The sequence below is a fragment of the Mercenaria mercenaria genome, chromosome 3 (assembly GCF_021730395.1).
Source record: "Mercenaria mercenaria strain notata chromosome 3, MADL_Memer_1, whole genome shotgun sequence".
Lineage (NCBI taxonomy): Eukaryota > Metazoa > Mollusca > Bivalvia > Venerida > Veneridae > Mercenaria > Mercenaria mercenaria.
In genome coordinates this window covers 61,512,892-61,529,969 of record NC_069363.1, presented here as the reverse complement: position 1 = coordinate 61,529,969, position 17,078 = coordinate 61,512,892, and the positions used below count along the sequence as shown (strand labels likewise).

At 35.1% G+C, this 17,078-nt stretch overlaps 1 protein-coding gene across 1 annotated transcript in view; it reads right to left on the bottom strand.

Moving 5' to 3' along the window:
- LOC128555913 (proto-oncogene tyrosine-protein kinase Src-like) overlaps positions 1-17,078 on the bottom strand; it is a 42,144-nt gene that overhangs the window by 11,656 nt on the left and 13,410 nt on the right. The window contains exons 9-10 of the mRNA XM_053539732.1: positions 4,195-4,386; positions 2,084-2,185 (exon numbers count right to left, since the gene is read on the bottom strand). Of these exons, the coding sequence (XP_053395707.1) occupies positions 2,084-2,185; positions 4,195-4,386 (294 nt within the window). The remainder of the gene's footprint in view (positions 1-2,083; positions 2,186-4,194; positions 4,387-17,078) is intronic.

Genomic DNA, 17,078 nt, shown 5'->3' with positions numbered 1-17,078 from the left:
ATAAACTTAGGAGACGACTTTACAATAATGCTACGGTCCAAGTTTGATGAAGATCCATCAAGCGCTTCATGAGAAGAAGTCATTTTTACAGTTCTTTTTCTAATTGTAGCTCAGGTGTTCCCTGAAAGAAGCTAAGAGGAGATGTCATGTAAAGAAGTCTGAACGGACGGACGACGGACGTATGGACAAACTTCGTGCTAAGGCAAACTAGAAACAACAATTCAGCCTACATGTATTTTTATGTAGATCAGGTAGAAAATACGACTTCTTGAGTGTTAAAATGTTTCTCTAATTTTTGAGCTAGTGATCAAGTTTTTTTAACCAAGCTAGATTTGAACGTGACGTATACTTTATAAAGACAATATTCTTATCTGATTCTATGTCAGTCAAGTAATAAAAAACTAGTCATTTAACGGTGTTTCTAGGTAATTTGACCTAGTGAACCAAATAATCCAGTATCAAACAAATCTTCAGAGACTGTATTTGGGTGAGTTCTTGCCAGGTTTTATAAAGATTTGGCCAAACTTCTAGAGCGTATGCAAGCTAACGGGGTTTTATCAACGACCGACCACATCCCTATTGTAACAAGGCAGTCTGAAGACAGCTAAATCCCCTGCCACTGCTATGGATAGTGAAAGGGTAAACCTTTGATTTTAGCTGTGACCTTGACCTTGAACTGACATGGCTGACTCATGAATTCTGCACAACGTCTTGATGAGGTGATCATTTGACCCAAGTTTCATGAAAATCCTTCAAGGGGTTAAGAGATACAGAGCTGAAACCTTTGACCTTCAGTTGTGACCTTGACCTTGAGTTGACATGGCTGACTCATGAGTTCTTGATGAGGTGATCAGTTGACCCAAGTTTGATGAAAATCCTTCAAGGGGTTTAGGAGATCTACAGAGTGGACACCAAATGGAAGGCTCAAACCTTCGACCCTTAGTTGTGACCTTGACCTTGAACTGGCATGGCTGACTCATAATTTCTGCACATCGTTCTGATGAGGTAATCATTTGACCCAATATTTATAGAATTCCTTCAAGGGGTTTAGGAGATATAGAGCGGACATGAAATGGAAGGCTCAAACCTTTGACCTTCAGTTGTGACCTTGACCTTGAGCCGACATGGCTGACTCATGAATTCTGCACATCGCCTTGATGAGGTGATCGTTTGACCCAAGTTTGATGAAAATCCTTAAAGGGGTTTAGGAGATATAGAGCGGACACAAAATGGAAGGCTCAAACCTTTGACCCTAAGTTGTGACCTTGACCTTGAGCCAGCATGACTGACTCATGGGTTCTGCACATCGTCTTGATGAGGTGATCATTTGACCCAAGTTTTATAAAATTCCTTCAAGGGGTTTAAGAGACATAGAGCGGACACAAAATGGAAGGCTCAAACCTTTGACCTTGAGTTGTGATCTTAACCTTGAGCCGGCATGGCTGACTCATAGGTTCTGCACATTGTCTTGAAGAGGTGATCATTTGACCCAAGTTTTATAAAATTCCTTCAAGGGGTTTAGGAGATATAGAGCGGACACAAAATGGCAGGCTCAAACCTTTGACCTTGAGTTGTGACCTTGACCTTGAACCGACAAGGCTGACTCATGGGTTTTGCACATCGTCTTGATGAGGTGATCATTTGATCCAAGTTTCATGAAAATCCTTCAAGGGGTTTAGGAGATATGGACCGGACACGATTTTGTTACGGACGGAAGGACAGACGCAGACCATTTCTATAATCCCTCCGCCACGGCGGGGGATTAATAAAACGGGTTAAATGTTTATGTAATAAACATTAAGAAATGTTTTGACATAGAACTTTACGATGTTACATTTATGCAGGAGTTTGTTAAGATTGATTTTTACATTTAATATCGATAGCCCTCCTCCTTGGTAGAGTATTTGAAACATATGTTTAACGTACAATGGCTAAACGTTCTAGGAAATCTTATTTAGAAACATATATATCCAATAAGATGTTGCATTCACATAATGAAAGAAGGTTTTTGTATATATACGTTTTAATTGTGATTTATTTTTCAAATTAATAAACAGGAACAGTATTTTTGTGTAAAAGATACCTGTTTCATTATCGCCCAAGGCTTTTACACTACTTCCACTAGTTGCGCTAAGCTTTCTAATGTCGTCTCTACGAGGAGTTTGTTCTATTGAATGATGTGTTTCTGAAAGTATCGATTTATTATATATTTATAAAACAAGATTAAAGATCAAATAGAAATCACAAAGCTTCACCCGAAATGAAACCCTACAGCAAAGTATGCATGGATGTGTAAATGCGAAAACACAGAGTAAAACTATTAGACATTTAAACCAAAACGAACAAACACAGCGGGGCACCGCCTTGGCATATTCAGTAGCTAAAAAGCATTATCGGGGAACTTTACCCGGTTAATGTCGAGCATAAAACATAAAAATTAAGTCTCATCATGCTCCGAAGCTACATGAGAATGTTTATTAAAGTTATACCCGCCAGGCGATTCCCGAACAGATTTGACAAAATTCTTATGACATGTTTGTCATTGTTTTGAGTTCATAACATATTATCAACCTCATCAAACTAAAGAGAAACTTTGTCATAGAAGACAACAAGAGCTGTTTGTAAAATACATAATACTACCATCTGGATTACTGGGTGTATATAATATTCACTTTTATTACATACCTAAAATTATTTTCCATTGGGTTTCAATGGACCGCGATCGTGCAATATTTTTCCATATCATGACGTGGAACGTTTTCATATCGGACGTGGAATGTTTTATTAACGTTGTAATGGAAAGAATCGCGTGACGTCCATGGCGTCCACGCGCACGTTGTGACAACAAGTTGACGTCATTTTTCGCGGGAAAATATTAATGCGCGTCAGTTTGATATGTTTATCGCATTTTCGGAGAAATTTAAATCGTATTTTCCTGTCTTTCGGTACAGAACGATAATTTATGCATGAATTAATTATTTGACAGTGGGTATGTAATAAAAAGGTTATCAACTTTGTATGAGGATATATGCACTCGTTCTTTCGCGGGTAATATTAAAGTCGCGCAATATTACCGCTGCAGAACTCGTGCATATATCCACATACAAAGTATATAATCTGTAAATGTAACGGTTGTCAGACCTTGTTGACTGTGACCTCGATATACCTGATCTCAAAATAATGTCATCTACTGAACATAGGCAATCACCCTTTGTTTGCATTTTGCAGGCCCAAGAATGTTTCACATATTTATGGGTAACTTTCTTCAGTTATAAGATCAATATAACCTTTGATATACTCAGGCCCGACCCAGTGACCCTTGACAAGAATAATAGATCCGAAACTTCTAGTTACTGGTCACTGATGTCTTTTTCCTCTGACGTACTAACACCAAAACCAATATGGATTATCTTTGTTATTAAGATAAATCTGTAAGAATGAATGCACCACGCCCATGTATTCTTGAAAGGGCACCGTTTTCAGTCTCTAGGTCATGTGACTTTACAGAAACAATAAGGGTCACTCACTGACCACAAGCAATCAGCATATAAAGTTTGACGGCTATATGCTCAAGTCCTAATATCATTGTGTCCTCGGACCTACGTACTCTATGTACTGGGCACAGGTGACCATCCTACTAGGTCTAATAACCGTAGACAAAATATTTCTCAGGTTAATTGACCGAAAGTTATTGTCTACGGACAAACGGACGGACGGACCGACCAAACTGAGAATAACAAAATGTCCAATCTTCTTCGACCGGGACAAAAATGTCTTGGGTATTACAGAAAGTAAAGAAGCAATTAAGACAGTTGATACGTTTAAGAGGTGTGTTCAGAAGGTTATGATACCAAACTCATAATACTTTTATATGATCCAAATCATGTAATAGATACCTCAATAGGATAGTCTATAAGAGGTCATAATATACAGACATGTATAAAATTATCTCTGTGCTGCATAAAATTACAGAGCTACTTAAGTGGTACCTCGAACACATTTGTAAAGATCCTGTAGGATATGGTAAGAAGTATCAAATGATTTCTGATTGCATTTGTCCGAACGTTCTATTAAAGAGGATTTATGATAGATATGTCTATTTTAGAATGACCCTTACAGCTGATGCTAGTCTATATTCATTCCCTTAGTGTGAACAAAAAAGTAAATGACAGTCATGAATGGCCTTTTACTCACCTTCAGCATACTCATTATAGTTGTTGAAGAAATCTTGGAGAAAAGCAAATGTTGGTCTATTGATTGCAGTCAAGTTCCAACATTTCCGCATTATTTCATAATAAGGGTCAGGACAAGGACAAGGACAAGAATACGGTTTGTTCATTCTGAATCCTTTTTCTACACGTTTCAGCACTACGAATTTATCCATACCTGAATATATCAATTAAGATATGAGGAATGCAGTGATTCAAAGCAAAGAATTGATAAAAATGTATTAATAAATTTTGTGTTCAAAGATACTGTATGTCATTATTGTTATTCGAGGACTATTTTTGTTGATTTCGTCACTGAATATAGTTTACTCACATAAGACGCCATAAAATGAAATGGTGCTTCACCAAAACCATTATACTAGACAGTTCTGTAGTAAATGTCGCATTTAATGTATGGATATATAATTAGACAAACTTGCAACTGACGTTTAATATAACCCACCTGGAAAAATCCTGATACTTTGCTACTTATGCAGTTTTATCCAGTTGTATATCATATAAGACAGGATTTCAAAAAATCCCATGTCTGGAGCCCGGAGGCTACCAGAAAATTCTTTCGGGCTACTAAATTTTTTCAGAGCGTGCCCGTCCGGCTACCTTGAAACTCCATGCCATGAAATCAATAATCTCGTCTTCAAACATTTTTATAGTTGTCTGTAATCGCCTTGTTTATCGAGAGATACACGCCCGAGGCATTAATTATCTTGTTTAAAACGAAAAGTTACTTTTTAAAGATCATCACAGCGCTATCTCGGGTGAATATTCATAATATTCGAATTACATGAACTTATTTCTCAACGAAGTAAGGGGACGGGTATCTCCTCAGAGTTTGAGCTTGTTTTAAATAACAAATAACACCACTATATAAAGGATTTTGTAGTTTTGTCAGCATTGCTAATGAAAACACCTTTCTATGACTTTTAACTTACAACGGATTCATACACGGATATTTAATAACATGATAAGAAACATAAAAAATGGTAAACGCCCAGAAGACTGATGACAAACACTTTTGACTATTGACTGAGCCATTCAAAATGTATTTAATAATATTGTATTTGAACCTACTGAAACAATTTGAAATATAAATACAAAATTGTTTATGATCTGAAATTTAAAAGAAACGGATAATGTTCTGAAAGATTAAATATATCAGACCATTAGTACAACTGTGCCGCATATATACTGAAAATGCACACAAATAACATCATTTTATTTTGTCACAAGCTAAAGGAAAGTGGGCTAACCGGATAATGATATTTAGACGATTATTACAAAACACCTCCTGAAATGATCATGTGTGAAATATCGGCCTTAAAACTACACTGGCTCTTTCTCTTCTTTGGAGGTGATAATGATACTTCCGAGGCGGCGCTAATGACTGGAACTATACGAGGGCCATTCATTTAATTTTGCAACTCTATCTATAAAATATAGAAAAACAATATAATTAACAAAATATTGCATTCCCTCAAAATACTCTCCCTTCATGGTTATACACAATTTCAACCTTTCAATCCACTTCCAGGAAGCGTCAGCATAATCACATTTGGACACACCGTTCAGATACTAAATTATGGCGGATCCTATAGCAGTTCGAGTCCGAACACGACGACCTTCTAAGTGCTGTTTTAGTCCTGGGAACAACCAGAAATCACAAGGTGCCAAATCTGGTGCACCGAGACACATTTTTTCTGAAGAAACGAGGTTATAAGTGATGACGTATGTGCCGGGGCGTTATCATGTAAAATAGAGTGCCTTCTTAATCCGAGGACAGAGCGACGCAGTCTTACACATTTTTTTTCAACGCGTGGTCCCTATACAGTTTCCAAGTAACATATCTGCCTCATTGTATCGCGATTTGAACGGATTCTCCGCGGCAATTAAAGAATTTGGCGTACATGGCTTTTTAACACTTAAGTGTCCGTTTTGCAAACGTTGGTCTTCTAGTATTTTTCCTGGCCCATATCTTATTGCTACACTTTCTAGTGCGTTCAAAATAGTAAACCCAAGTCTCATCACCAGTAAATAAATTGGAAAAGGCCCGTTCAGTAAAATCTGGATATTTTTACAATAGTTTCCGGGTAATTTGAACATGTGTCCTCTTTTGAACATCGTTCAACTAATAAGGTATCCATCTGGCAGATATACGTCGAAGATGTAAGTCATTCTTTAATATCTAGAAAACCGACTATATCCCTAACCTCCTGGCTAACTGAGGAGTTGTCAGTCAGGCATCTTTTTCAAGTAAAGCCATTACTAACTTGATGCTTTTAGGGTTCACAGAAATGTTGGGATGACCTGGACGAGGTTTGTCTTCTAGCGAAATTATTCCACTTTTGAATATTTTTTCACCCATCGTGTAACAGTAGAATATGATACACAAGTACTTCCATAGGCATCACAAAGTTCATTAAATATCATACGGGCTGGCCATCCTGGTGTAACACGGGTTCTAATGTAACTTAATTTCACTTGGCATAATTATACTCAGTGTATATGAATGTATCTTCTTTTAATCGCTATTAAATCAAGAGTACTGGACACATTTTCACGAATATGGTGTTGTATGAAAGATAATGAAATGAATCATCACATATCCTAAATTGTATGTGAAAATCGTGCGGTTAATCTGTTTTATAGATAGAGTTGCAAAATTAAATGAATGATCCTCGTAAGAGAACTGTAAACAAAGGATGAGTTTGTATTTTTTAAATTCTGTAACAAATTTAAGACCTTATTTTAACAAACGGGCGACGAAGTTCCACTCAGAAATGGTCATAATTTTTATGCATGCAGTACATTTTTGAGTGAAATCCTATCTCGACGTGAGGGCTTTTTAAAAGTGTGAAACAGGACCGACTCAAACCAAAAGTGGACATCTGTCTACACATTTCGCCCTAAATTAAATTAAATTACACAATTTAAAGATTTTAGACATTATGCAGATCATGATGAATAAAATATCTAAATATTATATGGCATTTGTGATTTGTAAACGGGTTTCATCCTTCTGTGAGCATTTGTGTCCAAGTGGAGGAGCCAGCGCTGCAGAGGTGTCGCTAAGAACCATAAAGGCAGCCAGTGCAAAATTAATTTCAGGGTGTTTAACGCTGCCAAAAAGTTGTCAATAAAATATCCCCTTTTCCTAAACTGTATTAATTTTCTACAGATATTTGCTTTTATAACATTTCTAATGTCGCTCGAACATAAAGCCATTAGTTGTGTATGATATTTCAATGTAAGGGGAAGTTCTCAATCGAGAACAGTTTTGATGCCGAACAAAATTGGGAATTAGATTGAGCAGTGTTAACCATGTTGCAATCGAGATCATTACACGTTTTATCTATTTTTGAAAGTAATCTGTTCTCAATAATTGCTTTGTTGCGTTGTTGGGTATTATGTCAGGCTTAAGTTTTACTATAAGTCTTATTGATGGACTTCTTTTTATAGATCTTATTAGCTACCTCAGTGTCGTTTGGCGATTGTCTCCACTTACCTAAACTCAGTGTTGTTATATTTTCTTATCCTTTTGGATCATGGAGTACATTCACTTCTTACTATAATAGAACTCCGCTTAAGCCGGTGCTACGGAGCGTGGGAGGTGTTGCACATTTCATAACCTCTCTTGAACAAACTCGATCAAACCAAGTCTGCTAATATGTTGCTTGGTTGCGTTCTTTGCGCCTAAATTACGTAAACCTTTTTCATAGATTTTAATGTAAAGTTCCTCCATTGAGTAAAACAAAATATAGAAATAGATGGCTATAATAATTATCCTATATGTTTTAAAGATAATAATCATATTGAAAATATCATACTTTGGATATATATATATTCCTTATCAAAATCTGAGAGATATAGTTGTCATTGTCCGTATATGTGTGTTGTTAGTAGTTCTGCAGCCACAGCTGTGTATACAAGTGTCATATTAAGTTGAAATTTAGTAATATTTGTATTGACTCATAATTGCAAATCATTAGAAGAGTGTTAAATGAATTGATATTTCACACAAAAATTCATGGGCCGTGACAAAACTTGTAATTTATGATTAATTCAGGACAATTACTATTGTGTTAAAACCTTTATAAATGATTAGATAAGACGAATGCACACTTCTGTCAATAGTTGTATATAGTACGAACCTTACACTCATATACTGATAAAACAAAGTTGATTTTAATAACAATGGCAATAAAAATTACCATTTTTAACGAAGGCCAATAACTCTAATTCTAATGAGTTGTTAAAACAAATTAGCAGGGTAGCAGCCATGATTCTATGCACAGACGTACTAAATATTAATTCAATAAGACATTTGTATACATAGCTATGTCTGCAGAGCGACTGACAGACAAACACGGACATTGACACAACTATATCCCTCCGACTTTAACAAGAAATAAATATCTCGAAAATTTTCAGTTTGTTTGTTATATTCAGTGTGGTTATGTTTTCTGGTCCTTTGGGATCATGGAGTCCATTCAACATATGTGTAATAGAGTTCCGCTTAAGCCGGTGCTAGGGGGCGTGAGAGGTGTTGCACATTTCATTTCTTGTCATCAACAGACTCAATCAAACCGAGTCTAATATTATTCTTCTTGGTTGCATTCTTTGCTTCCAAAATCATCGTTTTACAGATTTTATTATCGTTAGAACATGTGAAAGAATTATTTTGACTTTAGCCATCTATTTCCATATTTCTTTGCACAAACTAGGCGATTTACAAGTCCATCAAAAAGACTTTTCAAATAACCTTCCTCAAACACTCAACAAAATATTTTAAAAGAAAGAGTAATTTCAAAATTAAATATAATTTGTAATCATTTCGATTGCCACTTACTTTACCCTGCTACGTTTATTTTAAATTTGTTGGCCATTCAATTTGTTGCCGAACTGGAAATTCCTCTTTCATTAAAATACATGTATATACAACTAACGGTGGTGGTGAGACATGATACAATATGGAAAAGAACTGCAAATACCTCCCAGTACAATTTAAGGTAAACAGTAAATTTGCTGATAAATTAAAATCACTCAAGTTCCTGAAGTTAACTGTGCATTTGCTCTCACTCTGGTTCTTAGTGTCATATCTACAGTGCTGGCTCCTCCTCTCCTCTTGAGCCACAATTTGGTCATCTAAGGTCATTGTTGGAGGTTTTATGCGATACGAATTGAAATTAGGTTTAGCAATTTATGCATATGTACCGACGAAGAACGGTAAAATGTGTTGAAAAACGTAACTTTAAGCATTTTACAGTTGTCCGAAAATAGGATCGAATCCATATTACTGCTGTATTTTACATATTTTAGGAGTGTTTCAGGATGCATTGAAGCATGTGTTTATGTTGCTGCTATATACGTCCAAAAAATAGTACATTTTGCATTGCCGGCGGATTACCAGGATACCGACGGCGTACGTGAAAAGAAGGTCTCATTACGAAATTAAACATGTTTTGGTGCTTAGTTACTGTTGTAGTCTGCGCGCGAACGATACCTATAGCCACCTAAGGTCATTGTTGGAATCTAAATAATATACAAAATGAAACTAGTTTTAGCAATATATGTATTATGTGCCGACGAAGAACGATGAAATGTGTTGAAAATCGTAATTTTAAGCATTTTACAGATGTTCGTAAAAGGGCTGGAATCCTTGTTACTGCTGTATTTAATAGGTTTTTGGAGGGCCTGAGGATGCACTGAATCATATAGATATAATACTGGTAAATATGTCCAAACAGTAATACATGTTACGTTGCCGACAGATTTTCAGGATACCGACGGCATACGTATTCAATGCCTAATTAGTTTTCTATTGTTCACCTGAACTATGGACTCGAGCTAAGATTTTGTCACCTTATGTAATCGTAAATGTATTCGGGACCCAATGTGAAGTCAGTTTTAGCAAATTAGGCATATTATATGCCGACAGAAATCAGTCTCTAAGCAAAACAAAAGCTTAATTCTGCACATTTTCTTGTTACTGAAAATGGAATAAATGCATTGAACCACGTTGATATATTGCTTGGATGTTTGTTCAATAAATAGCTCATTTTACATTGTCGGCGGAACTTCAAATTGCTCATTTACGAGCCAGTTTTTGTTTGTTTTTTTTGTTGTTTTTTTTGCAAACTCGAAGGAAGTTAAAAATGAAATAAATTTAAATAAATCAAACACAATATAGGAAAACCGTTTGAAAATTATGCCGCGATAGCAATTACAATATTAAGAAATAAACGTTCAAATGTATTACCGGGAATGCTATAAACTCTTGAAAACTGTTGGTATGAAGCTTAAAATGGTTTATTTGGTTTCCTAATGGTAATTTGAACATTTAATATGGCATTTTAAAAAAGGTGAAAAATATCAAGCTTAATATTATAGGCCAGTGTCTTTCACATGTATAGCTTGTAAAAACTTAGAGCACGTAGTAGTAAGTAAATTAATTAAATGTTCCAGATCACTTAGACAAGTTCAATATCCTGGTGGACAACCAGCATGGTTTTTGAGCCCGGCAGTCTTGCGAAACCAAGCTAGTGGGTTTTATTCATGATTTAGCTCAGTCAATATAGCGAAGGATGTTGCCATCATGTCTATTTCCAAAGCCTTTGATGTAGTTTATCATGACAGACTGCTCTTAAAATTAGCCCATTATGGCATCAGAAGTTCTACTCAAACAATTCTAGGAAATTGAACAAAAAAGGCGTGTTCGATGAGGCAACATCTAGCTCGGCTCCTGTTTTTTCAGGCGTCCCTCAAGGGTCAGTCCTAGGGCCTCTCCTGTTTCCGCTTTATATAAATGATCTACCTGCGTCTGTGTCCTCCGTTGTACGTCTTTTTGCAGATGACTGTGTAATCTATAGGACTATAAATTCACAGACCGAACCAGCTCAGCTGCAAGGGACCTTGATAATTAGCATTGTGGGAGCAGAAGTGGAATATGTCTTTCAATGTAAACAAATGTCACATATTGCATGTCTCTAGGTCTAGAAAGCCTTTAAATACAGTCTACACCTTGCACAATTAGCTCTGTCTGTTGTCAGTCAAGCCACCTATTTAGGCGTGGATGTAACATCAAATTTATCCTGGTCTCCTCATGTAAAAAAAATTTCAAAAAACGCTAGTCAGAGTTTCTAAAGGCTTCTTAACACGGAACATTTATTCTTCCCAAAGTTCCACCAAGGCAGCTGCTTATAGCAGACCGACTTTAGAATACTGTTCTAGTGTATGGGATTTTTACTATCAGGAGGATATAGATAAATTAGAAAACATTCAAAGACAGACTGCAACATTTGTAACAAACAATAATAGCAGGACCCCGGGCACAGTCTCAAATATCATAAAAGACTTAAATCGGAATACTTTACAATCTAGATGACAATATAGTAGACTAGTTTTATTCATCAAAATGGTGTATTACCATGTAGATGTTGATCCTAAACAATATGTTACACCTTACACAAGACAGTCCAGACACTACAATCATCTGGCATTTCAGATACCATCTGCTACAGCTGATTATTATAAAAATTCGTTCTTCCCTACAAATGTTTACACCATAATTTCAGTATAAATGATTTTTGCTTTTATCCTGTTTTTAACCCGACTACAGTCTTCCTTTCTGCACAACAGTTTTTTTTTTTTGTATACATACTTTGCAGTTAAGGGAATTAAAGTTTATCACAACTGTTAGGAAGTACTAGGTGAATTGAGTAGCCTAGGAAATCTGACAGTCTTTTACTTTTTCTAACCCCACATGCACGCCCATAATGTATCAGTGTTGAACGTTTGACATCACTATAAATGATGATGATGATGATGATAATGATGATGATGATGATTCACAATATCATAGAAAAATTATCATCATAGTTAGGAAGCATTGGTAAATTTGAAATTTGGCCCAATGTTGGGAAAATCCACTATTTTCATTACGATATATATATATTGCAGCTTTGATGAAGACATCTTCTAAGACATAAAAAATCGAGATGTTTTGTTTTTTTTAAATTGTAACGTTAATATGCAGGGTCAAAACCAATTTTAGAAGAAAATATACGCGTTGAAATATATTACTGAAAATGCCATAAATGTTTTACCATGCAAGGTAACTTGTTCGTTCATTTAATATAAAATCGATATCTGATTAAACACTCTTGTTTATAGAATATTTAATTGATATATAGAATTTGTAATTGAAACTTGGGACATATACCACCATTATAATGTGATGTCTCATTTTTGATTGATTTAACATAAATGTGTTTGTGTGGTTAAAAATATTTTCATGGAAATAAAAAAAAAAACACGATCTCTGCTTTTCTTTGATTTTTATTTAGCTCTGACATATGTTCTTCAAGAATCTGTAAAGCACTGACATTTAAAAAGTGTTCTGGTGTGAACTTAAATTTTGCCAATTTCATGTACGTGAAATAAAGAAAGCTGGCTTTTTAGTGTTTTCATCCTTGAAAACATGTCAACAGTACCTCACACAATACCTTCTTTTTTAATCAATTTCAAATCAATAGAATTCCATCAATAAATTTAGATGTTTATTCCACTAATCAGCTAAAACGAAATGGTACCAGAAAAAAAATAGCAGGAAACGGATTTTACTGTTATCCGCCGTTCCGTTCTTTTTACGAGTTTAAAAATAAATTGAAATATGATTGATTTTCACGTTAAATGCTCGAATTTTCTGTGAATTGTACTCAGTAGGATTGAGTGATACGATTATATCAAAATAATCTTACAAGATGTGGCTTAACAAACGTTCCTTCTAGCGGATATGCAATATTCTGTCTTTAAAAAAATCTTACTTTAGTATCATGCTGCAGGTATGTTTAGACCGCAATATTAAAGTAGCGGATCTTTTGTCACGTGATTAACACACGCAAGCACCTGCATATATTTTATAGGCACAAAAAATTACACATGCATTTATGAAACGTAGGAAAAAGAACTTGGCAAATAAAAAATAAATGTAAGAAAGCATTTGCAAATTATTTAGCGGGAATCTATTTTAAGATTATGCATATTGTTTATATTTATCTCAACTCTACATTATCAAATATTCAATGCACGGGTTAATACACCATACGAATTATTGTTCCTTGTCGGCCTGCTGTTAATAGCTTGCATTTCACAATAGATTGACATAAAGACACATACTGACATAGAGGCTATTCATAATGAATACGCATGAGTCCAAGATGGTGGCACCCTGCTGGTAATCCAATGCCTGTGACAGTATCCTTTATCCGTTACCTGCTCAGTCAAGTGTGAAATGTCAACCATAAGTGTTCCTTCTCAAAAGAAGGAAACAAAAGCAAAAATATTTTCTAAAAAATATGGTGGCATATTTTTGCATACGATAATCATAAAGTTTTCATGAAAAGTTTATGAACTTTCGCGAAAAAACAATACTTTTCGCGAAAAACTGAACAAACTTTCGTGAAAGTAGGAGAAAGTTTTCGTGAAAATTTTTTCTGGTTAACGAGACAATATGTCAAAGTAGTGCCCTGAATTGCATAAAGATTCCGCTACGGAATGAAGTGTGTTATATCCACTCAATCCCCTACCACCACCCCTAAGAGTGTCTTGAACTTACAGATATTTAATTATAACATTCAGACGGGTTTCAAAATCAACGTATTTTTTTAACTCCCTTTATTATTTTTGTTCATTCCGTATTTGTTATCGTATGCAGTAGTTGGCACTATCGTGATTTTTTTCCACTTAGAACAAGAGATTCTTTTCGTGAAAAGTTTGTAAATTTTCACGAAAACTGTACGAATTTTCGCTAAAACTATCTTCTTAACTGAATGCAGAAATATGCCACCATAAAAAAGATGTATTGGACGAAAACCACTTAACACGCCGTCATATGTCCGGTAACCGGACCCGGAGGTGCTTGTTCTGTTATGTACTGTGTTACCAATGTATATGATAATTGCCGGGGTAAAGATATAATTTGTTGCAAGAAAGTTGTCTTTATTAAGTTGTTTTTTTTTTAATATTTTATGAACAGCTCTCACTCGGGTTGGAGATATATTGGATATGAAATTTTATAATAATTTGGCGTTTTCCGTAAGTTTCTGTTACTTTAGCAGTAAAACGAATTCAACATTTTATGAGCACAATTCAGTCTAAAATACTAAAGAAAAGCATGAGTTTATTATTTTAATCCTTCAATCCCGTGAAAAACACACAGATGATAAAAGATAATTTACGTACAGAAGCTAATTACTATTATTAATTAATTAAATTCGCGATCGTGGTGTTTTCTTCGTGATGAATGGATTATAAAATAATTTTGTTTCTGGTCACTTGAAATGTATTTTAAACATAGAAAAAAACGAATCTTTTCATTGATAGATATAAGTGAAAGCCATACGTATGAGATACTACATGTACGTATAAGTTAGTAAGTTATTCACATGAGATACTTAGTCATAAATAAGATATATTAAGACATACCTATGAGATACTTAGTTTTTTATGTGTGAATTAGTAAGTCATACGGATGAGTCGCTTAATTGTACATAGTTTAAGTGATACATGGGAGTCGTATGTAGGACAAAATAAAATTTCTCTGCTGGCACCAGACGCTTACAGAAAAATCCAATAACGTCAAAAGTATTCTTCAATTTTTACAAACCCCTGTAAGGAACTCAGCTGTATGCTTTTTAAAAACAAGTATTCAAGCGCACTTTCCGGAAACTGTACACTCATTTAAAAATCGTGATTCAGGACAGTTCCTGGTCATGTATTTCATACACAGTTTTAAGTATATTCTAAATAATTTCTCAAACAAAATATTTTCTGCATGGGGGCTCAACTAGTCGGCGAAAGCGCAAATATCAATCTCAACTTTCAAATAAACATACCCTCTCAAAACTCATTCTACTGGCAAACTCCTTCGTTGGTGCATAATGTATTAGTTGCTTAAAGTACTCGGCGATGACCTAAACGGACCAAATCTTGTCTAGAGTCCTTCGTCGGTGAAGGACTGAGGACCAAAACATTTAAAATATTTGTAATAAGGGCTTATTTTGACGTATGCCACCGGCATCTTGAAAATTCGTCAGCAATGTAATATGTACTGTAACAACAAACATACCAGCAAAATCAATAATTCCCGACCCCATTATTATTATAATTTGGACAGATATACCAGCAATATTTCCACATGGTTAAATTAATCCTAAAGTCCTCCTGGGTACTGTGAATTATAGCAGTAAGAAGGATTCGAACCCATTTTAAAATACATTTGTACCTGAAAAATGACCAAAAAAAATACGATTTCCATCAGATTTAACCTTTCTTTGTTGACAAATAACACATAAACTGCTAAAACTAATTTTATTTTGTAAACCACAAAGGCTCCAACAATGATATTAGGCGACCAAATCGTGGATCAAGTGCATCGTTTCGGAGAGGAAAACAGTATCGTAGCACCATTCATGTTCCAATTTCTTAAAGGGGTCTTCTTTGCACGTATGCCATCGGCACCTTAAAATCCGCCGACAGTGCAAAACATACTATTATCTGGAAATAATATACCAACAACATAAACACATGCTTCAATGCATCCTCGAGCCCTATTAAAACATGTTACATACAACAGTGCATCATTTCGGTGCAGAATACAGCAGTAACTAAGCATCAAAATATGTTAAAATTTCATAATGAGACCTTCTTTTGACGTATGCCGTAGACATCCTGATAATCCCTTGGCAATGTAATACGCACTAATATTTGGACATATATACCAGCAACATAAACATATGCTTCAATGTATCCTTAAACCCCACTAAAACCTGTGAAATACAGCAGTAACAAGGATTCGAGACGAGTTTCAGAAAAATGCTTAAAATTACGATTTTACATACATTTCACCGTTCTTCGTCGGCACAGAATGCAAACATTTGCTAAAACTAATTTAAGCACTAAAACATGTTAAAATTTCGTAATGAAGCCTTATTTTGACGTATGCCGTCGGCATCCTGAGAATTCGTCGGCAATGCAAAATGAACTATTATTTCAACATATATACCAGCAACATATACACATGCTTCAATTTATACTCAAGCCCTAATAAAACCTGTGAAATGCAGCAGTAACAAGGATAAAAGCCCATTTCCGGACATCTGAAAAAATGTTTAAAATTACGATTTTCAACACATTTTACCGTTCCTCGTCGGCACATAATGAATTAACTGTTAAAACTAATTTCATTTCATATCGCATAAAGATTCCAATGTTCAATGCATCCTTAAGCCTTTCTAAAAACCTGTGAAATACAGCAGTAAGAAGGAATCGATCCCATTTTCGGACATCTAAAAAAATGCTTAAAATTATGATTTTCAACACATTTCACTGTTCTTTGTCGGCACATAATGCATGAATTGCTAAAAACTTATTCCATTTTGTTTCTTATTAAGATTCCAACAATGACCTTAGTTTGTTAGATTTTGGCTGAAGTGCATCGTTTCTGCGTCGAATACAGCGGTTACTTAGCGCCAAAACATGTTAAAATTTCATAATGAGGCCTTTTTTGACATATGCCGTCGGCATCCTAATATCCGAAGGCAATGTCATATATACTTATATATGAATATATATAGCATCAACATAAGCGCATGCTTCATTGCATCCTCAAGCCCTCCTAAAACCTGTGAAACACTGCCAGCTGTGATAAGGATTCGAGTCCAGATTATGGACATTTGAAAGATGCTTAAAATTACGGATTTCATCACATTTAACCATTCTTCTTCGGCAACTTATGCTTAAATTACCAAATCTGATTTCATTGCTATTACATAAAGACTTCAACCATGAATTTAG